At 37.6% G+C, this 24,299-nt stretch overlaps 1 protein-coding gene across 6 annotated transcripts in view; it reads left to right on the plus strand.

Moving 5' to 3' along the window:
• Positions 1–24,299, plus strand: part of LOC126336657 (ring canal kelch homolog) — a 129,303-nt gene that overhangs the window by 68,308 nt on the left and 36,696 nt on the right. For all 6 annotated transcript variants that reach the window (XM_050000591.1, XM_050000593.1, XM_050000595.1 and 3 more), the window contains 2 exons: positions 9,379–9,556; positions 18,361–18,501. In XM_050000591.1, the coding sequence (XP_049856548.1) occupies positions 9,379–9,556; positions 18,361–18,501 (319 nt within the window). The remainder of the gene's footprint in view (positions 1–9,378; positions 9,557–18,360; positions 18,502–24,299) is intronic.

The raw sequence follows: 24,299 nt of genomic DNA on the forward strand, positions 1-24,299 counted from the left end.
TGACCAACAGTTGATACCTATCAACTGCAATTTAGGTTCTCATATCCAGGACACAAACCAGATTCTTTGTTACCTCTCAACCATCCTCACAACATTATCTTCTTGATCCCTACTTATTGCTGTTGACACTATCTCCCTGTGCATCAATATCTCCAATGCCCCACAGCCTTACAGCCACTGAACATTGTTTCTCCCTAATGTCTTGCCAAATCCAAATTTGCCATCTCATTTCTTGCTCACCTGACCAAGTATATCCTTACTCACAACTTCTTCGAGGTTAAGATCTTCAAAAACAAATCGTCAGCATGACCATGGAGAGAAACATGGCACTTTCATATGCCAGCCTGCTTAAGGGCAAAATAGTTGAAACCTTCTTTAGCTATCCAGGATTCTAAACCTTGTTGGGTTTAGGTTCATCAGTTATACCTTCATGATTTGGATCAAAGCCAAGACGCTCTGTCCTCATTTCTCCACAGCCTCAACACTTCTCCTATCCACTTGGTCTGATCCTTGTAAATCTAGTGTGCACCCCCCCCCCCCCCCCCCCCACTAAAACACCAGTAATGGTACCTCATTTTTAATAGTTTCCATCCCTTCTGCACTAACGAGTTTCTCCCATAGAGTTTAGCCACTTACAAATGGTGCATTTGCAGTGACAAGCAATCCTTGACCAGTGTGCTGAGGCACTTTCATATGCTTCACAGAAAGACCACATTATCCTTGAAATCTAGTCTGCAAACAGATCTCCTGCACCATATCCACGTAGGCCACTAACCTTCAGTCACTCCTGTGAACTGCCTGCAAAGGAGCACCCTGCTAATCTCTCTGTTTCACCCCAGACTGGAACAGCTTAACCATGTATTTCACCAAAGCTTTGACTGTCTGTTATCATGTCCAGAAATGAGGTACATTCCATCCACAATCCTTCCCTCTCTCCAAAGTGGTTGTAATGTTGCAAATCTTAATGGGTTATAAACCAGCTGGTGGACACAGACAGATAAAGAATTGAACTGTCAATGATGAACCACTACAATTAGTGATCTGTACCAACCTAATAAAATTTAAAGATTTTCATTGTGCTAGTCTTGACCGTTTGGCAGTGTAAAATTACTATCCCTTTCACCAGTACAGTATACGTAACAAGCTAATGGAATAACACAGTCCGACAAAGATGTACCTTCAGAATTCCAAGATACTATTAGCTAAGCTTGCTGTTAAGTTTTTCTGCAGTAAGTTACTTGTCATACTATAACATAATAAAACTAGGAGAAAAATCTCGCAACTGTTTTGCTGTAGTCTTAAACAATACACCCATTACTCAAACTTCAATGGTACTTTAAATTAAGCACGTAATTTGTTAATTTGATTACATTGCTTCTATTCTCAAGTGTAAATAATCAGTTGTTCATAGCATATTGGAACAAATCTCAGATTCTGAAATGTTGTGTACAGTATTGCTAGGCTTTCTGCGAAATGCAGTGCAGAAAAATACTATATCGCTGGCTGTAACCCATCTCATACAAACAATTAACACTACAAAATTGCTAGTAACCTGATGAAAAGTCCTAATTTTGATCTTGTGCACAAGAGCAAGTAGATTCACCTGTAAAGTTACTTACTATATTTTCCCTTTAGTAACACTTTGAAAAATTATGAGCTGTTCCCCTCCTTTTGTTCCAAGCTCAACATTCCTTGTAAATAAAACTCAGCTATCAGCCAGTTAGCAATATAGTATCAGCACTCTTGGTAATTCTTTGCTCATAAGCCAACTAAATATTTTTTCATGTTTTCATTTTTAGTTTATATCTTTTTTGATTTTGTTTTTAATACTTGCCAATAAACTTGCTAAAATTATACCCATGATTAATAAAAATTCTTTATTATATTGTGCATGTTATTTGACTTTAGTTTCTTTCTGTGTATGATTATCTTTGATTGCTGTTTAGATATCTATTTGTTGAGACAGTATCTGAAAGAGAGCTCATTCTTGAATACTAAATCGTTTAACAAATATTATTTCTTTTAATGTTTTTATTTCTTTCTTATGTCTTTTTTCCTTTTATGAGGGCTATTCAGAAAGTAGGGAACATTTCCACCTGACACTGCTAGGTGTGTGCTGATCGTGTATATTTTGGTATATGCATGCTAGGAAGCTCAGTTGGCATCCATCTGCAACAACGGGAACGTCTCTGCGCATCTGGTTTTTTCGATATTCAAATTTGAAATGTGCAGTGCCATCGAAAATCCCGCCAGTTGTGAGATATGGCCTGTGATACGTTTTTGCTGGCAAAAAACCTAAAACCTATAGAAATTTATCGTGAACTGTGTGAAGTGTACCCAACAATGTAATGAATGAATGATCCATCTGGAAATGGTGTATTCGGTTTAAAAATGGTGGAACCAACGTTCATGATGAAGAGAAGAATGGATGCCCAACCTCACACGGCAAATAGCACAAAAGAACTCCTCAATTCATTCAAATGAGAAATTTTCCCTCATCTGCCCTTCAGCCCCGATCTTGCACCAAGCAACTTTCACTTTTTTCCCAAGATGAAGAACAGGCTTGCAGCGCTGCGCTTTGATGACGACGCGGAACTCCAGGTGGGCGTGACTCATTGGCTGAAGTCTCAGGCGGCAGAATTTATGATGAAGGTCTTTCAGAGCTTGTCCACCACTATGTCAGCTGCTCTTTCAGATGTATATAATAAAATGTATTTCTTGTACTTAGTTTTTCTTTAATGCCAAAATGTTCCCTAAATTTCTGAATAGCCCTCATACTACAGATTGAGAAAATGATAATGAAATATTTATTTATTTTGGAAGTTAAATAACATGCTGGAACTCTAGTTACTGTTTTTAAATGTTCACATTCAGTGTAGTTTAGAGAAAATAGTCACATACAGATAGTGCACTGCTACTTACAGATATCCATGTTTCTCCAAACCTATTATTCAGCTGACGTATTAATCAGGAAGGAGGAACAAATAAAAAATAAACACAATTTCCTCACACCCACTTGAGTCCTGAATGAAACTGGATTAATCAAAGCTGATCTTCTTCTGGCTTTAACGTGTACTCTACAACAGTTCTCCCCAGTCTTTACCTTTAGATGGACACTCACCGCAAATATTTTGTATGTGGATACCTACACTATCCATCACATGGGCTAATGGTTTGTTTAAGTACAGTAAAACCCCACTTTTACACTTTTCAAGGGACTTCAGAAAAATGGTGTAAAACGTGGGAAAATGTAAAATGAGGGAAATAATGTTTTTAGCTGTAAAAGTTACGCGCTAGATACCCCCTTGCACTTTATGTATGATATATGTACATAATAGGCATCAAAAGCCTTTTCAGTGACTTGTTTATAATCTGATGAGGGTTTGTTATCTAATAAAAACCGCTAATGTAACTGGAACTGATAACTGTCAGGGAAGTAGGAAATTTTACTCAATTTCATATGTCATAATTGATGTTTTTGAAAGCCTGCAGCTGCTACAAAATATACATGTAAATACTGCACTTGACAGTCAGAATAAATTCTCGAAACACGTTTTGTTCAGCATGAATAAAATACGTAACTGGTATGTTTAAACTAAAAACATTTGAACAACACAAAGTGAATAACAGTGTCAACTAGTGCTCCAAGTGGCCATATGCTGAAACATGCTAAATATGCTTGAAGGTCTTTCGGGCATGCAGCGGGGTTGACTGGTTGTTGTAGAACGAATTTTCGACGGCATAATTTGCTATATCATCAGGTTACTCCTGTTGACTGATATCCTAGGCCGGCGGGTGGTGTGGTATATGTACTTGTCGCCTCTCCCCTCCACTGACTCTGCGTGTGGACCGAGGGATGTGCAGTCCGTGGTGGTGGGGGTAGCTTGCGCTGACGAGATGACTGATGGGCGTTAGTACGCATGCCGCCTTCGGTGGGTGTGGTGGCCCGTTTCCGCTGCTCCTACAGAACTTTTATTCCTGGATTCCACGCCTGGCTGAGTTGAAATCCGTTGTCCTTGTTAATAAGGTTCTCATGCAGCTGGATTTCAATTGCTTCCTTGTATAGACTGTCCCAAAAGTGGGATGTGTTGTGCAGGACTTCTGTGTTCTCGTATTTCATACAATGATTTGTCTCGAGGCAATGTTCTGTGATTGCAGATTTTGTAGGCTGTTGGAGATCTGTGTACCGTTTGTGTTCCGTACACCTTTCCTCGATCGTGCGATTGGTTTGCCCCACATATACTTTCCCACACTTGCACGGTATGAAATAAACTCCAGATTTCCGGAGTCCTAAATCATTCTTCACTGTCCCTACAAGGGACTTGATCTTTGGCGGCGGGTGGTAATCGCATTTGATGTTATGACATTCTAGAATATCCTGCCAATTTTTCCAGATACGTTGCCTGCTTATGGTATGTAGGCTGTCGCTTTCGGTGGATCATCATCAGGTGTCGGCTATGGTGTGGTCCTCTGCTGAAGGCGCGTCGAATTTGGCTGTCAATATAGCCGTTCTTCTGGAATACATCCTTGAGGTGGGCTAGTTCTGGTTTTAAGCTATCTCCGTCGGAGATCACACGAGCTCTGTGAACCAATGTATTTATTACTCCTTCCCTTTGTGACAGGTGATGACAGCTGGAGGCGTGAAGGTACAGATCCGTGTGGGTTGTCTTCTGGTAGACACTGTGTCCCAGTGTTCCATCAGGCTTTTTCTGTACCAGAACATCCAAGAATGATAGCTGCCCATTTTTCTCCACCTCCATGGTGAACTGAATTTGGGGGGGGTGGATAGAGTTCAGATGTTGTAAGAACAGCTGGAGCTTCTCTTCCCCGTGAGGCCAAATGATGAATGTGTCGTCAACATACCTGTAGAAGACTGTTGCTTTTAGTTGTGCTGATTCTAACGCTTTCTCCTCAAATTATTCCATGTACATGTTGGCCACCAGAGGTGAGAGAAGGCTACCCATAGGTACGCCGTCTGTCTGTTCATAGTAATGTCCGCCAAAAAGAAAATATGTTGACTTGAGCACAAAGTTAAATACTTTTGTGAATGTGGGCCCAAATTTCTTCTCAATAAGATCCAGCATCAAGAAACTTAACCACGTAATATTTTTAAACACTACTGTACTGCCAACATCATACCAGCATCTTTTTTTTCTCCACTAATATTGTTTCATAATGTGTAAATCGCCAGAAAATTATAAATGTGTTGACGCAAAATCAGGTGAAAATTAACATTGTGAGCATAGGAAATATGAAGGGACCAGTAAAAAATGTCATAAACAGCATGAAAATGTTGATTCCAAGGATGTAAAAGCAGTTTTGTACTGTATAATGTTACTCAATAATCAGATTTAGACCTCGTATTTAGACTGTGTTTGCTAGTGGCTAACAATGTGTTATGACGAAGCCAAATAATTCCAGTATATATTATCTAATACCTGCATAACAAATCCAACGCAGTGGAATATCATGACTGCTATATACCATAATCGCCAATAAATCGAAACAGTTCCACCTATGAGAGCATTCACACCAAGACACTAGCTTCAGAAACTAAGCCAACACCAAATAACTGCCTTTCAAAATTTTCACACTAACACAAGTGGCTTTTGATAAAACCACGTTTCGTCAAAATGATCTAACGTGAATTCCTACCATTTATAATTAACTTCCTCACACAAGTTGCCCTGCGAAACCTTGGTAAAATTTCACTATCTTCTTTATGTGTGGTGACTGAACCATGGATATCACCAGTAAGTTATGCTCAAGTTGAACTTCCTGAAACAGTATCTTTACAGCCTGATTCGGTACAGGGTGAGATGTATTCGTGGAACTCTTCGTACTCATCTCTGTCCAGAACAGCACTGCCATTACAACCATATAAAATCCTGTTAAAACCATTAACACAAATAAATCAGTAACATTAAGCCACTTTTAACAACATACAGATTATTAAATTCAATCGCATAGATATGCAATACAGGCCCACTCCAGCTGTCTGCACTGCACGTTTGCCCCTCGTAGCATGTTAATGCAAGCGTCCCTCACTCCACCAGACACGGCAGCTTCTCACTCCCTCCCCCCCCCCCCCCCCCCCCCCTCTCTCTCTCTCTCTCTCTCTCTCTCTCTCTCTCTCTCTCTCTCTCTCTCTCTCTCTCTCTCTCTCTCTGCAGCAAATTACACACAACATGTATAACTTCATGGTACATTATGCTATCGTATTACCCAAGGCTCTAATTCTGTCTAATGCGTTAAGGTGACACATGACATGTAACATACTGTGCAGTATTATTTTGGCACATTACGTGGTATTCCACTGCCCACCTAATGTATAAAATATCTTAACCCAGTCCCAACTGTTTGTCACATGGTTAATATCCTGTGCTACTCCCAGGTGCAACACCTGTCTCTTACATTCAAACCCAAACATCCTAAAGAATTTATCTACTATATGAGCGTGCAAATGGAAGGTAGTACATAACATGAAATGAAACTTATGCTCAGTTGGTTCACCAATTTGACATTTCTCTTCCTTGAAGTTTCTGGTCTTGTTCATTGATCGCTTCAGCAGATTTCACCAGCTGTTTTGCATGAACAGGCCTTCTCATATAGAGACGGGTGGCGATCCGTTCGCAAGAGTACACAGCGTTTGCTGACAGATTTCCATTTTCACATTTTTTGGTAGTAGTTGTTGTTGGATGCCAGATTGATTTTTATGTTCAAAATAACTATTTTCTAATCTGACATCTTGAAACAGAGACAAAAAGGGATAACATAAGCAGAGTATTGAATGTATTTGTTGCTTATGTAAGCACTGAAGTCTTGTCCGCAGAAATTCTTATCATAATGTTCATATTAATGTGGATGGGATGGGGCAGAAAATAGCACAATACTATCTCTTCGACACTGTTGACTGAGGCGAAATGAATTGCTGATTCACGCTATTGTTTTCCTTTTAATAATGATTATTATTGTTATTGGTGTTGTAATGTTTTACAGACACAATATCAGAAATAATGTCTATCAAATTTTATTTTGCTTCTACATTACTAGATCCACAACAATACTGAATGAAGTGTAGAACAGTACAAAGTCTCATAACTATAGAATACATTAATATCCAGTCTCATAGGTGAGCATACAATAAACTAGTAAACATAAGTGAGGCCAAGGGGCTGGCAGTCCAGGCATATATTGGACTGTTGTGCACATGGCACAGTGCTTGCTGCCCCATCCATCTAGATTGTCAGATGACCTCTCTAGGCTGGCCATGGTGGCATTTGTGCTACTCATTGTTTGAGTTGGTACACTTACACTATAGAGTTACAACAGTTGCTATAAAAACATATTGGATTATTCACAATTTTTACAATGCAGTAGTGCAATGCTATTCCAAAGTTACTTCCTTGACTATTTTATTAATAGTAACTCTACTGTGTGTATGAGACATAACACTTGAATTTTATACGTCAGTAATACAAGATGTATTCGATACATAAAGAAGAGTCATATAACACTGCATACACAGTGTTTTGAAGCTTTGTCTGTTCAGTCACACATTTGCTCATGAGCCCCAGGAGTGGCACGGAGGATCTCTCTGTAGGTATTCCTTAGCATTTGTTTTGTGGGAATTCATCACTCATTGTGTTACAAACATCCAGATGCCAGTGCACATGTGCTCCATTCTGCTGGGAGCAGGTGTGGACGTTGATGTCTTATCAGAATGAACAAAAAATTTACTGAAATACCAAGTCATGAATGACCAGTGACAACTGTCTCTGCAAGGGTAAAAGGTTCAATAATTTCATCCTCCATTAAGGCACACCAAATGTTGATCTGTGGGCTGTCTCATTGATGCTCTGTGGTCTCATGATGATGTTCATTACCCTAAATTCACACATTGTGTCTGTTGACATTTCCCCTGAGGTGAATTGTTGCCTCATCGGAAAATGTAGTCTTAGTCAAGAAGTTGTTCAGTGTGCTGAAGAGCATGTTCAGCAAACATTGTGCATTGGTTTTGTTATCAGGTTTCACCTCGTGTAACAATTGCACTTTGTTTGCATAAGGTGTGAGGCAGTTGTGTAGTAAATCATAGGTAGTTGGTTTTGGGACACCAAGCTCACATTATGCCATACGAGTGGAGTTCTTAATGCGTCTTGCAAACATATCTGAAATGTGAATAACAGCCTCCTATGATGTTGTTGATGTTGCATCACCATGTCTCTAGGAAAACTACTTTGCTTGCCTCAGTTCTCTTGGCATCAGGAAGGTGTCTGTGCTACTCCTCACAAAAACACCATTAAATTTGCAATAATGGACTCTAGTTCTGCATACCACCACATCATTTGTGCTTTAGTATTCATTGGGATTTTCAGTTAGTTGAAAATCTTTCTCTGTCATCAGTTGTCAGCACATGAAGTAAAAAAAGTGAATAAAAATAAAATTTAATTTGGTATAGCATTATAAATAATAAATTCCTCAGCTAATCCACGATCCAAAACATAACAGAATTGTCTAGGTTGTTTATTATGTTTAGTATAAGAGTTTCACATTACGGCGTGTTGGACACACTGTACTTTTGTTTCTAATACAGTGCCAGAATGTCATGCGTGGAATACAATTAGGGGAATGGCTAAAGATAGCAGCACATGAACTGGTCAAGCCATTGAGTACTAGACAGACACACAAACAAAACTGAACTTGTAGCTAAGCTTTTGGCAGTGTTGATACTTTGAGTTCACAGACAAACAAATGTAGGAGGAGGAAATTGCCAGTAAGTGTAGCTGTCTAGTGCTCAATGCCTCGACTGTATGTTGTGTGTGATTACCTTTACATGTTGCACTATTTGCTCTTATTACTAGTTTAACTAATGCCTCCATTCTTGTGTGTACTTGTCACAAAGCTTTTGTACATTTTTTCGTACATGAATATTTGCAACTGAAGAAGCATTCAACTCATCGAGCTCTGTGGTTCCTGGGAATCAGCAGGAAATATTTCAATGAGTGTATGTAGGAAATACTTATAAATATTTGAGTATGATCTGACCAACTTTTACGTGTTGATTCATCTCGTAATAACAGGGTTTCTGCAGTGTGCAACAGACACCAAATGAACGAGGTATTTCATCATAAAGTACACATGATATCTGTTGTATGAAAGAAGATCATTGACACGTAAATAATTGAAGTAAAAATTAATTTAAGTTTGGGTGATGAACTGAGAACTTTAAAGGCAAAGGGCACCAGAAAATCTGTACAGTTGATATTATGTACCACATCATAATTGTAAGATGACAGAATTGTCTGGGCAGCCATCACATTGTGACATACAAAGTAACACATAGAAAATCTTACATACCTTTTTTCCTACTTCTTTCAGGGCAGGGCTTTCAATGATTGGCGGCCGTGTTTACACAGTTGGAGGTTTTAATGGCTCGTTAAGAGTTCGTACTGTGGATGTTTATGATGCATCATTGGATGAATGGTTCACATGTCCAAGTATGGAAGCTCGACGCTCTACCCTAGGAGTAGCAGTTTTGCACAATTGTATCTATGCTGTAAGTTTCAAATACTGTTGAGCATTTTTTGCTGCTTATTTTATTGTAAAATGTTTATTTTATTGCGGGTAACAACCACAGACATTTACACATCGAACTTTTTAATAATATAATCAAAATCATACAAAGGGGTAAGCATATTATTATTATTATTATTATTATTATTATTTCTTTCCTTTCTCAGACATTATGTCTGGTTAAAAATGGAAAGTGCCGAGGACTTTGATCAAGTGTGACTTCCTTTTAATTGTACGGTATATGTTGCATTGCATTTAGGAACTTTCAGGTAATTGAACATGTATCAATAATTACAGATTTCTGTAGTCGTATATATACGTTTGGATGTAGCTGTATTGCGTTGATGTACTGGTGGATATTGTGTGGTATGACTCCTGTAGTTGATAATATAATTGGTATAATGTCAACTTTATCCTGATGCCACATGTCCTTGACTTCCTCAGCAGTTGGATGTATTTTTCAATTTTTTCTCCTGTTTTCTCCTGTATATTTGTTGTATTGGGTATGGATATTTCTATTAGTTGTCTTAATTTCTTATTTTTATTGGTGAGTATGATGTCAGGTTTGTTATGTGGTGTTGTTGTGGTGCATACTTGTGTGTGGGAATGTGTTGTTTTATTAGTTTATGTTGTATGGCAAGTTGTTGATGTATTATTTTTGCTACATTGTCATGTCTTCTGGTGTATTCTGTATTTGGTAGTATTGTACACCTATTTGTGAAGTGATCTACTGTTTCTATTTGTTGTTTGCAAAGTCTGCATTTATCTGTTGTGGTATTGGGATCTTTAATGATATGCTTTTTGTAATATCTGGTAATTATTGTTTGATCCTGTATTGCAATCATGAATCCTTCTGTCTCACTGTATGTATTGCCTTTTCTTAGCCATGTGTTGGATGAGTCTTGATCGATGTGTGGTTCTGTTAGATGATACGGTGGCTTGCCATGTAGTGTTTTCTTTTTCCAATTTACTTTCTTCGTATCTGTTGATTTTATGTGATCTAAAGGGTTGTAGAAGTGGTTATGAAATTGTAACAGTGTAGCCGATGTATTTATATGAGTGATTGTTTAGTGTAGTTCGCTAGTTTCTGCTCGTTCTATAAAAAAATTTCTTCAGTTGTCTACCTGTCCATAATGTAGGTTTTTTATGTCGATAGATCCCCTTCCTCCTTCCTTTCTGCTTAATATGAATCTTTCTGTTCCTGAATGTATGTGATGTATTCTATGTTTGTGGCATTGTGATCGTGTAAGTGTATTGAGTGCTTCCAGGTCTGTGTTACTCCATTTCACTACTCCAAATGAGTAGGTCAATATTGGTATAGCATAAGTATTTATAGCTTTTGTCTTGTTTCTTGCTGTCAATTCTGTTTTCAGTATTTTTGTTCGTCTTTGTCTATATTTTTCTTTTAGTTCTTTAATATTTGTATTATCTATTCCTTTTTTTGTCTGTATCCTAGATATTTATAGGCCTCTGTTTTTTCCATCACTTCTATGCAGTCGCTATCCAATATGTAATCTTATTGTTTAGTGTGTTTTCCCTTGACTATGCTATTTTTCTAACATTTGTCTGTTCCAAAAGCCATATGTATATCATTGCTGAATACTTCTGTTATCTTTAGTAATTGGTTGAGTCGTTGATTTGTTGCTGCCAGTAGTTTTAGATCATCCATGTATAGCAAATGTGTGATTTTGTGTTGGTGTGTTCCAGTAATATTATATCCATAATTTGTATTATTTAGCATGTTGGATAGTGGGTTCAGAGCAAGGCAGAACCAGAAAGGACTTAATGAGTCTCCTTGGTATATTCCACGCTTAATCTGTATTGGCTGTGATGTGATATTATTTGAATTTGTTTGGATATTACCATATTTACTCGAATCTAAGCAGCACTCAAATCTAAGCTGCACCTGAAAAATGAGACTCAAAATCAAGGAAAAAATAATTTTCCCGAATCTAAGGCACACCTGAAATTTGAGACTCGAAATTCAAGGGGAGAGAAAAGTTTTAGGCCACACCTCCAAATCGAAACAGTGTTGGTCCATTGTAATATGAGACACAATTTAGGTCGAATGAATGATTATACGGCTACAGTAGTTTGGTTCGAGTCGTAAGCTTAGCAGTTACACTATACCAGGTAGCCATTGCTATGCGTCAGGCACTCCGTCCATATTTATACAGGTACCCTTCCTTTTTTACGTGCTTCATCTGATTTAAATTTATTGCTTATTTTTCTTTGATATGATAAGTGCCGTTCTCTTTGTTATAGCTGTTTATGTCACTCTAAGCTAAAAATGTATTACTATACTGTGTCATGCATTGTTTGTTGGATTCTGTGTTTACGGCCTGTTGCCGCTCGCGGCATGGCTTGCTTTAGTGCACGCTACCGCTGCTTACAATTTTTAAAAAAAGAGAGAGAGAGAGGAATCATCTCATTAGCAAAACAATGGCAAGAGACTGCTATTTGTTGTTACTTACACTGCTGCTTTCTTTGATAATGATCAACAAGAACCAAATAATAGAATTCGTATGATAGAAGATGTTCTGAACGAGAGTTTGGCAAAAATTTTTCTCCGCTTGAAAATCTTTGCAGACGCCACTTTAGTGCATTACATTCTGCACAGAAATTAGAGTCGTCTTAGATTTAAAAATCGAGTCAATTGCCGTGCTTCATTTCTGACTGTATCACTATTAGGCACAAGAATAATACGAATATAAACATGATGTGATATGTATATTGTTGCGCGTTTGCTGTTGTCTCACTCTAATTTTGTAGTTTATTAGGCAGACAGGTTTTAAATGAGATAGCAGCAAACACGAAAGAATACATGGCAAAATGTTTATATTCGTATTATTCTTATGGTGAAGAGAATATTGCATGTGATTCACAATTCATAAAAGTTCCTCTTAGCAACCATCTCTTCTCACAGGTAAGAAAAAATTCGGAACATAAGAGTTGGCCATATTGACAAACATCCCAAACAGTCTTGCCAGTCGCATTTTCATAGTACATTGAAATGCTGCTAAATTCGAAGATGAACAATATTTAATTTGTATTTACTTCGTTGGATTATGTATGAAAATGCAGTGGTCGAAACTCGGGGCAGAGAAAAAAGCTAGTCTTCCACCTTTTTTTAAATACTGGCGCAGGGGTTTTGACGCCAGTATTTATTTTTGTGCCTGCAAAGCTTTCAGAACTTCTGCTTACTTTGCACTCGATTCTAAGCCGCAGGCAGTTTTTTGGATTACAAAGCCAGAAAAAAAGTGCGGCTTAGATTCGAGTAAATATGGTAAGTGTGGTTTTCCAATTTTTCATTACTATGTTTAGGAACTGTATCAATTTAGGCTCTACTTTGTATATTTCCAATATTTGTAGTAACCAGGAGTGGGGTACACTATCAAAAGCTTTTTGGTAATCAATGTATGCGTAGTGTAGCGATCAAACAGTTTTAGCTTGATATGTCACCTCTGCATCTATTACCAGTTGCTCTTTACATCCTCGTTCTCCTTTGCAGAAGCCTTTTTGTACTTCATTTATAATTTTGTTCTGTGTTGTATGTGTCATTAATTTCTGTGTAATGACTGAAGTTAATATTTTGTATATTGTTGGTAGGCATGTTATGGGGCGATATTTTGCTGGGTTTGCTGTGTCTGCTTGATCTTTAGGTTTCAGATAAGTTATTCCTTGTGTAAGGTATCAGGGACTTTGTATTGGTCTGCATTGTAACTGTTAAATAATTTAGTTAGATGTGAATGTGTTGAGGTGAACTTCTTTAGCCAGAAATTTGCTATTTTACCTTTTCCAGGGGCTTTCCAATTGTGCGTGGAATTAATTGCTCGGGTGACTTCATGTTGAAAACTTATCTCTTCAGGCATTTGTGGTATCATCTTGTATGTGTCTGTTTCTGCTTGTATCCACCGTGCATGTCTGTTATGTTGTACCGGGTTTGACCATATGTTGCTCCAGGAGTGTTTCATGTCTGTTATATTTGGTGGATTGTCTATTTTAATGTGTGTGTTATCTATTGTCTGGTAAAATTTCTTTTGGTTTGTGTTGAATGTTTGTTTTTATCTCCTTCTATTTTCACTTTTTTTTTTGTATCTTCTTAGTCGTTTGGCCAATGCTTTTAATTTCTGCTTCTTTTCATCTAATTGCTCTATCACTTCTTGTTGTGAGATTTTACCTAACGTTTTTTCATTTTTTGTCTGATATTTCACTTCTTATAAATTGTGTTAGCTGTCTGATGTCTTTTCCCAGTTTTTCTATTCTGATCTGTAGCCTGTGTTGCCATGCTGGTTTTGTGGGTTTCTTCTGTGTGTTGGTTGGTTCTGATCTCTGCGTAGTGTGTATGTTTAGTGTAGTGAGTGCTCCTATATAAAGCAGTAGTTGTAATTTTTCCATAGTTGTATTTTCATTTATTTTGTTGTGTATGATTGTGTTGATAGTTGTTATTGTTGTTTCGACTTGTGGGTTATTTGGTGGTCTATGCAAGAATGGTCTAATGTCTGTATTTGTGTCTTTGTATTCTATATATGTCAGCTGAAATTTTTCTTCTATATCTAACATTTGTGTCACTTCGTGTTCTATTTGTGCTTGTTCTGGTGGCTGTCTTAAGATTTCGTTTTCTTCTGATTGTTTAATTGATGCGTGTTGTTCTTTGTTTGTTTGCTCTGGGATGTTTGTGTTCATTACTGTATTTTCTTCTTCTTCTCATTGCACATTATTTTGTTCCAGTATTTGTTGCACTTGTTGTATGATATTTTCTAATTTTGGCTGGGGTATCCTGTTATTTTTGATTATTACACGGATCTGATCAGCTAGTCATTGTGGTATTAAAAATTTTAATTCTGGTTATCTGATAATAAATGTTTTGTATATTTGTGATCCGTATCCAGTTGTGTTGGTTCCTAAGTTTGTTGCTTGGTAATAACAGAACATGAGGTGTCGGTTAACTTCATCTGACCATCTCATCCTCTGTCTTTGTTTTCCTTCTAGAATGCTCGCAGGAAGCAAATCCTGCAAAACACCTCTATTTTGTATTTAAATCATTTTCCGTGTGGCTAGCAGTGTCGTTACCATTGTGGACGGGCGTAGGGTTCAAGCGTCGTCCCCGACCATGACAGCGCTTGTCCGAGGCTTCATTAGTTCTGCCCTGAACCAATTAATCACACTAAAGGGGGGGGGGGGGGGGTAGCCTTATTAGTGGTTTGTTCTTTTCGTCGCCTTTTACGACTGGCAGAACATACTGGAGGCCTATACTTTTCTGGGCGTCCACGGGATTTATTATTATTATTATTATTATTATTATTGATTCAACTGTGAGTTCTCGGTGAAACATTGTGTATTGCAAAAACTATACGAAACACTTCTTTCCAAAGATGGCACCAAACAAATGTGAGCACATGTAAACTTCTTTAATGTGTCGCTTCTCGACGTAAACTCTAAAGATTATCTGTGTGGATTATTTTAATTATGAAATAGTTACATCTGTATTGTAAAACCTTACTACATTCATTAGGATAACATTTTCTCTGCCTGTTACTAAACTTTCTCTTGAATAGGGCTTCGTGCACTGGAATCACAATTTTGGTTATGAAATTGGGTTTTGTGTAATCTATTTATGAATGATGGCCACTGGTGATGAAAAACTGCTTTGAGCTTCACTCTTGTGTAGAAGTTATGGTATTATCTAAAAGGAGTGGACAATTGAACAGAGGGCAAAACACTTATCAAGGAAGTTCATCAGTGCATGTATCTCAAGTGTCAGTGAACGTTTTTTCATCAAGATAAGTGTTTTGCGATCATTGCAACATGGTAACCAGGCTTTGAAGTAGTGAAGACAGGAGAGGCAGCACTCTGCATCCCATTGGGCAGCAACAGATGGTGGACAAGAGTTGCCAGCTTCATAAACGGTTGACCATGCTCCTGTTGTACTGTTGTGAGATTTAAGTGCCCTCCTTCAATACCTATATAATTAGATGGACTGTGATACACTGGCACTTCATGGCAAGATGCAAAAGGAGTAGCACATCTGAAATGTCACTCCCATACTGCAATCTTATGTGGCCAGAAACAGATTTTATTGCATTGATATCCCACAGAAATCTTCAAAGACACATAATTGAAACTAAGTCCATAGTAAATAAATGAAAACACAAATCTGATTATTAATTTCTAGTAAAATCAGTTTTGCACTCTTTCCTTCTCTGTGTAAGTCTTCTACATTTATTACATATTTGTGCTTTTGGTCCAAATAATATTTAGCACAGCAAGGATCTGGCCTCTTCTGTGGTGCTCTTTGAGACCCAGTTTGTCCTATGTAGCATGGCTGACACTCTTGGCATATCATCGTACAAACCCCACTTTTCGTGATGGAAGGTTGAAAGTGACTTTTGTCATGTGGTAACTGAAAATTTAGTAGGATGCAGTAAACTTGGAATACATCCTTAGAATGCAGCATCTTCATTGCTCCAAAGAGGACCACTGAAAGTCTGTCAAAATGTCAGATTTTGTTTCTATTTGACTGTCTAAAATGATACAACTAAATGCACAAACGGATTTTATTCAAATTGAAGCTTACCACAAAAGTGTACACAATTACAATATTGCTTTCCATTTTTCGGCTTAATGCCAACCCTTCCAGGTTTTAGAAATTTGTAAGATAAATTATTATAATTATATAGCAAGATAAAAGTGTAGTGTTAAGTGATGATCAAAACTCTTAAGTGGTAAACAATATTTGTGTGTCATTAATGTGTGGTGAAGCTTGAAGGACCAACATGATATTTATCAGGAGTAATATTTTACAAAGACTGCAAAACACTTATATTGTGTCCATTGTATATTTCATATGGGGAATCATGAGAATATCATCTGAGAGATGAGGGTAGCTACAGAGGCCTAATGACTTGGACAAAAATATGGAAGCACTCCAAGAAATGTATGCTTGAAAGTAGATGCAGATGGATGCTAGCAAAGCCTGCAGGTTTCACTGTTTTATTTGACCACAAACAGCCCCTGTGCAATGTCTTCGATAAATTCCAAGCATTAGTCACGCTCAGAAAGTGTTCTGTGTAGTTGTTAGTGAATATCAGAGCTAAAAAAATTCAAATGTAGGCAAACTGTTGGTGCCCGTGTGCTGTGGATGCATCTGTAACTGTGGTAGCCGAAGTGTTCAGTGTTTCAAGAGACACCATGTCAAAGATTTATACTGCATACAGGGAAAGTAGAAAAACACCATCCGCTAAGTTACAATTGCAAACAAAAGTATGTGTTGAGTGATCCTGCAGATGTTCATTGAAGAGGACTATGATGGAAAATAAGAGGACGGCAGCTGCAAAAGTCACTACGGGACTGAATCTTGCACACGTGAACCTGCCAGCACCAAAACAATGTGAAGCGAGCTCCTTATGCAGGGAGTTGTAGGGTGAGGAATTCCAAAACCACTCATCAGTGATGCAAGTACCTGTAATGAGAAAACACAGTGCCGAAGCCATAAATCAATAACTATGGAGCAGTGCAAGAGAGTCATTTGGTTTTATGAGTCTTTTTTTCACACTGTTTCCAACTTCCGGCCGAGACCGAGCCATCCCAAGCCTACTATGCAGACAGCTTGCTACCAAGAGTGAAACATGGAAGTTTAGTGATGATTTGGGCAGCCATATTTAGTGATGATTCGGGCAGCCATATCATGGTATTGCAAGGGGCCATGAATACTCTGCAAGGGTCACATTACTTCCAAGGATTATGTGACTAATTTTGGCGGATCTGTTGCATCCCATGGTACAATGTTTGTTCCACAATGGCGATACTGTGCTCCATGATGCCAGCTCGCATCATCCGAGAGAATGGTTTTGTGCTCATAAGGATAAATTGTTGCATCTCCACTGACCATCACATTCACCAGATCTCAATATTATTGGGTGTTTGTGCTCAACTTTGCAGAGCAGAGTGCGAAGAATGGTAGAAGATTCATGTGAAAACCATACAGTACCTATATTTATGCATTCTGAGATTACTGGAAGCTGTTTTAATTATGAATTTTTTGATTACAAACCGGTTTTTACATCACACTAGACATGGTAATGTTTTTTTATTTTTTTATTTTCCATAGTTTTGTCCAGCCCCTGTATTTATAGTCTCTCCATGCAGTAATTGTGTCAGTTTGTTGCATATTAGAGTTGGAGCTCAAGATTTCACTGTGACTTGCGTCTAATGTCAGCCATTTTCTGTGTGTGCCCAGTCTTTTGTTGGCATTAATCTATTAGCCAATATTTTCAAAAATTTGAAGTGTTTCTCAACTTTTGCAGCTGACTTGCGTGACTTTTGGGAACATCTGATTAAAATTTCAATCAGTTTTTAAATGTAATTTTTTAGACTATTTCATTTTCTTAAACTGTGTTGCCCATTAGACTCGGTTGAGTTTCTAAATGTGATAAAAACTCCATTTCTATATGTGTCTTTTAAGATGTTCGGAAATGGGTAATTCCACACCAAGTGGCTGAGTGGTCTGCACCTGACCATCTCTAATCTGAATGAAATACTGCATATATGTGCCTTATAAAATAAAACTATGTTGTGCAAAATTTGAGCTCAAAGTATAAAAATCCCAAGGTTTTACAAGGCTTTCGGCAGGTGCAAAATGCCCATGAGCTTCATAACAGTTTCAGCGTAATTTAAGACAGTTTAAAATACAAGATAGTAGAAACTTGAAGAGATATTTGGACTACATGCATAACTTTTTGTCTTCAATGTATTTGCTTACATACTTGAACTGATTTTTTTTTACAGGTTGGAGGTTTTGATGGGTCTACCGGTTTGAATTCAGCAGAAATGTATGATCCTAGAAACCGTGAATGGAGAATGATCGCACCAATGTCCACAAGACGGAGCAGTGTCGGTGTTGGCGTCGTTAATGGGTTTTTGTATGCAGTGAGTAATTACTCATTATTACTTTTGCATTTCTCGGGCTTGGCACCTACATAAAAATATCCATGAGAATTGATGTTAAGTTCAGAACAAAATTGAATACTCTAGTTCATTGTAGTTTCATTTATTTCAATATTAATTTTTCTTCCTTGTAAATGATCTTCAAAATATTTCAAGATTAATGTTTTCTCAAGACCTGTACCTCAAACTATTTCAAGTATTGTCTCATTCACTGGTTACAATAATTATAAGATTTTGGATGGTAAATTAAGCAACACTCATTGATTTATAAAGTTTGTAGTTACATTTTGCCTTATTGCCATTATTTTGCTGTTATAAAACAGTTGTGAAATAGTTATTTTATGTTTGTTCCTGAAGCCAACATAGGACTAAACAGAAATATTCATATTGTCCCAGAATAAGTAACTTAGTAAGTATAGTAGTTCATAAAGTCTCTGGTTGAATGTTATCATAATGCCATTGTTGAACTGCTGCTGAAAATTTTATGAAATAGTTATTGTTCAATTGTTCCTTAAGCTGACACAGGACTAAACAGAAGTAAATATGTCTCATAGTAACAAAATTAAATGAAATATTCTCATTTATATAAATTGAATGTAGAAGGGGGGAGGGGGAGACAAGAAAGGGAAGGAACTAATGATATCCACTGCATTAGGACTTTATGTGGAATCGACGGTGACGTGTGAAAATGTGTGTCCGGCTGGGATTCAAACCAAGGATCTGCTGTTTACTAGGCAGTTACGTTAACCACTGCACCATCCAACCACAGTGTTCATCGCAGATGTGCGGACTATCTTTGCATGCTCCCTAGCCAATCCACATTCCCACCCAGCGCCACCTATCTGCAGTCTCTGTCCTCATTGGCCATGTTTGCTAATTTTATATTCCCTTGGAGTTCGAAAGTAAATGTGCATCGGCACAAAAGGTTGCGGACTCATTGCTCATTGAGGCAAATCAGTTATATATGAAAGTGTGGCGTCTATTCTTTCAAACATGTCTGAATGAACAGACACCATGCATACATGTAATATGTGCTAATCCAGGAAAATTATGTGACATGCTCTCAGTTCTCAGAAGAAATATTATCATTAAAGTGGCTACACCACACACTCATATATAATTGATTCACCTCGATAGGCAATGAATCCACAACTTACATTGTGGATACACATTTGCATTTGACCCTCAGCAGTACTCTAAAATTAACAAGCATGGAGGAAATGGATGGGGACTGCGGATAGGTGGAATTAGATGGGAATGTGGGCCAGCCAGGGAGCATGCTGAGATAATGCACACATTTGTGTAAACACTGTGTCCAGGTGGTGCAGTGTTAACACAGCTGCCTAATAAGCAGGAGATCCCGGATTTGAGCCCCATGCTGGCTCACTTTTTGGGCATCACTGCTGATTCCGCATACAGTTCCAATGCAGCTGATATAGTTATTTCTTTCCCTTCCTTCCCTTCCTCCCCCTCCCTACACCATCACATTATATGATATGTATCACAGCTGCAGATTCTGCATGGTGCTGCTCTTTTGGACATGTGCAAAAGAACAGACACCTAGAATTCACATGTAAAATATTCTCATTTAAGGGGACATTGTACGTGAAATTCATTGGAATTTGACATTTTCTGTTTTCTACTCCTTAATTTACGTTGGACATTACTGAACATTTTGATATATAATACATTAAAATCAGACAGTTGTGAGACATTCAAATAAGATTTTGAATGTTAACATGCGACTGCCAAATTTCGCGCCTACACACATACTGCCACAGTTGAGGAGTCATATCTTGGGAACTTCACAGTCGAGAAGGCTGTGAATTGCTTTGTTTTGTGCCTACTGGTACATCTTAGAAGTTGGCATTACAAATAAACAAATCAGTCCTTTGTTTCTGATACTAGTTTTCGTTGAAAGTATTGTGATCATCAGTTATTTTTGTCGTAACCTAACTTCTATAGAATTGTCCACCTCCGTAGCGTAGCAGTAGCACTACCATCTACCACGCTAGGGACCCAGGCTCGATCCCCAGCAGCGGACTGGGTGTTTTGTGTCCTTCATCACCATTTTCATCATCATTGACACTCAAGTCACAGATGTGGCGTCAACTAAAGAGGGCTCCCCCGCATGGGGTCTCCTGGCCAACAATGCAATATGGTCATTTCATTTTTTCTATTGCATTTTATATGTAAATAAAACGACTAAGTGTAAAAGCAACTGTGACAATTTAGAGAAGATGGAAAGAGCTGTGTGGAGCACTTCCTTTCATCAAATATCAAGCCATGTCATGCTTTGTGTCCACCTCAACCAAACACTTGGTGTAAATATCAGTAAGCTGAATTTTCTGGCACCCTGTATGAATTTACACACAAAAATTATCTTCCTTTGGCAATCAAATGTATTTACAGAGATTTGGCAATTCCTGAGCTACTAAAGAAATGTTTATGTGGGAAGACCCAGAATGTGAATGAGTCCTTCAATAATGTTGTGTGGTACCATGTGCCTGAAAATGTATTTGTTGGCCTTGTGACTCTAAAGATAGCAGTGTCTGATGCTGTAAGAACTTTTAATGGTGGGAACTATGAAAGTCTTAATGGTTCTGGAGAAATTATGGGTACGATTTGGACAGAACACAGCTAGAGGACTGCGGGAACTGGATGAGCTTCTTGTATGTGAAGCAGAGTTAGCTGCTCAGCAAATGACAAAAGAAGCATGAAAGAAAAGGAGGAGGCAAGCACTGGGCTGTTGTGACAATGAAGAAGACACAGACTGTGGGCCAGGGCAACCCTAGTGCATAAAAGACACAGAAATGTATGTCTGTATAAGAATTTGTAATAAAAAAGTTTTAAACTTCAATATCTCTTAACTACATTTGTTTTTATAATAAATGACCCGTTTTCTAAAAAAGTACTGATTCTAGAGACATGAAATTTTTGCAGAATGGCAAGTGTGAGATTCAACACATATGGAACTAGAATAATTAAAATATCCTGAATTGCTTTGTTTTTATGTTCATTTATTTACAAAATTCTGTCAAAAAATTGAGTGTTTGAAAAAAAATAGCATACCCGACAATACAATTTTAGTAATAATTTTAGTTCATTGTATCTAGGAAGGTGCATTCAATAATTATGGAAAATTGTAAGTTGGTGTCTTAAAAAGATTCCAAGAGAATAGGTCACAAAATTCGATAATTTAACATTGGTGGCATAGGACATATAATGTCCCCTTAATTATCCTTTGTTCCTTCCTCCTACTGTAGCATTTCAGCCCCCATAATAATTACATATTCATCTTGCTTTACATACTCAATTACCTTGTTCATTACCCTCAGACACACCTGTCTATCTCATTTATCTTCCCACTTGTAATGAAACCTACTCAGTTGTACTATTTTCTGCTGCTTTGATATCACCCTATATTTGTCTGACTGAAATAATCATGTTCTTACCATTCCACTTCAGTGACCCAATGTACATGTCAAATCAGGTGTTCCCTTTCCAGATGATTTTCTATCTTCTCTGTAGTAACATGTGGGGTTAATCAGAAAAATGTGAGCTCTGTTAATTGCTTACAGTTTTGCAAACTCAGTCTGATGAAAGAATAGATGAAATGCTACTGTTGGAATATTAAAGATTTTAATCTGACTTTGTATGATTGCTTAACTGTTGCTTCCTTCCCTGCACTGAGATAAGTAATCTTTTACCTAAAAAAAGTCACCCTTTCACAATGATCATGGCAGAGTTGGACATCTTGTCAGATTTGTTGCTGTACTGCAGGTATTTCTGTAGAAACTTGTTGTATGAATATATTGTGACAGGTGGAATGCTCACAGACAGAAATAGTTTGTGTGGATTTTAATATAATTCATCTCTATTCTTCAACACAAATTAGATTTGTGGTGGCCTCTCCAGAATGGGAGCCACCAGTCAACAGTGCCAAACTTTCAGTGGAAATTGCTACACATTGTAAAATATTTAAACTGGAAAAGGATTAAAAAGATATAGAACTTCACTTACTCCAGCCCAAAGAAATTTAAAACGAAGTGACAAAAGGCAGCTGACAAAGTAACTATCTTGCTTGCGTAAGAAATAAACAAAATGATTAGAATGTCAAATGCACTTAGGGGAAAGCTACACAGAGAGAGAATGAAAGTTATAAACCAGTCGTAAGACCTCCAGATATTCATTGCAAGGATCGGCATAGACAAGAGCAATTATCAGCTTAGCGATAGCACATATGTAGCCAGCTGGTTATGGAACTGACCATGGATGCATACCTCAACTTTGGTGTCCAGCAGTACCATGTTCTTGTAACAGAACTGGATTGAACTCTGAAAATCTGACTTCATGGTTACGAAGGTCAGAGTGTGCTCTTGTCCAACATGTGATAGATTTCTTGGCCAGTGTTCATGTTAACCCTTTAATGATGGGTGCTGATAGTTGTGGGGTGACTTTGTGCAAGGGAGGTGTGGCTGGTCCACCAAGCTGATCCACCAAGCCCCTTCAACAGGTGGTTTGATTTTGTCAGTTATTACCATTCTAACTGCTGACTATTCACAATTTGCTAGTTTTTTGCATTTTGTGTTGGTGACATTTAATATTTGTATTATATGTACATTCATCATTGGGAGTGCTCTATTATAATGTTACACACAGTTTTTTTTTATTCCTTCATTGGTGGTGCAGTAATATAGAGGGAAGAGTGAGGAGTGAAAAGACACTCAGTTTTGTTACATGATACATAGAAAAAAGGGAAATACACACAGTGTTTATCTGCAGGCTTTAGAGAAAATTCTTGTTTGCTTTCCTACAGACAACACATGTTCCATATTTTGGCAGATGTTCAGGAAGATGACGTCCAGCAGTCAGTTTTTGTGGGACACCAATTCGGTTGCAAGCACCACTGGAACTTCTTTTGTAGACTTTGTGTTTTTCCAGTATTTCCTGAATGAACACCAACTGGAAATTCATGAATGGCAGCTTTCCAGATAGTTTATACACACAAATTACATTGAAAAAGTTAATTGGAAGAAAATTTTTCAATACTATTTGGTGCTTATCCTGACATTTTCCACAGTTTTCGTGATCATGTCACTTTGGTCACTGCTTCTCATTGAGTTCTTATATCACACAGCCAACAGAAAAATGCGGGGCCTGTGTACCACTAATGTATGCCCTTCTGCAAGTATGGCTCAATACAAGTTGTGAAATTATGTTTGGTGATATCTGTGTCCCTGCCACAGTAAATGGTAACCTCCAAAATATAATCTGTTTCACTATAACAAATCAAAAACATTTTTATTCTAAAACAATTTCACTTTGTTCGGGTATACTGCTTTATTTTTAGTCTCCCTTTCAACAAAAGGAGTGATTCATCCATGCAAAGGTTTTCAAATGGCTATAAATGTCATTTGAAAACACTACAAAAGTGATCCAAAATGGGACAAAGTTAGTTTGAACAGTAGTCTATTATTTTTACAGTACAGTAAAAATTGTAAAATAGACAAAAATCTGTCTTATGAAAGAAGTTGTGAAAAAATCGGGCTTTCCAGAAGTGGATGTTTTGACCAGTACTCCATTAATCCAATAATGACAGTATATTTTGTTCTTGTCATAATTTGAGACATAGCTGTAACAAATAGCAGTTTTTTTGGTGTTCATGCTTTCTTTGATCTGTCAGTCAGATGTTCAGAACTTGGACTTAAATATGTATTTGTTTCATTACAAATATGTGCCACATTTTCTTGACTTACGAACAGGGAAAAAAGCTAGAG

Source organism: Schistocerca gregaria, chromosome 2 (assembly GCF_023897955.1).
Source record: "Schistocerca gregaria isolate iqSchGreg1 chromosome 2, iqSchGreg1.2, whole genome shotgun sequence".
Lineage (NCBI taxonomy): Eukaryota > Metazoa > Arthropoda > Insecta > Orthoptera > Acrididae > Schistocerca > Schistocerca gregaria.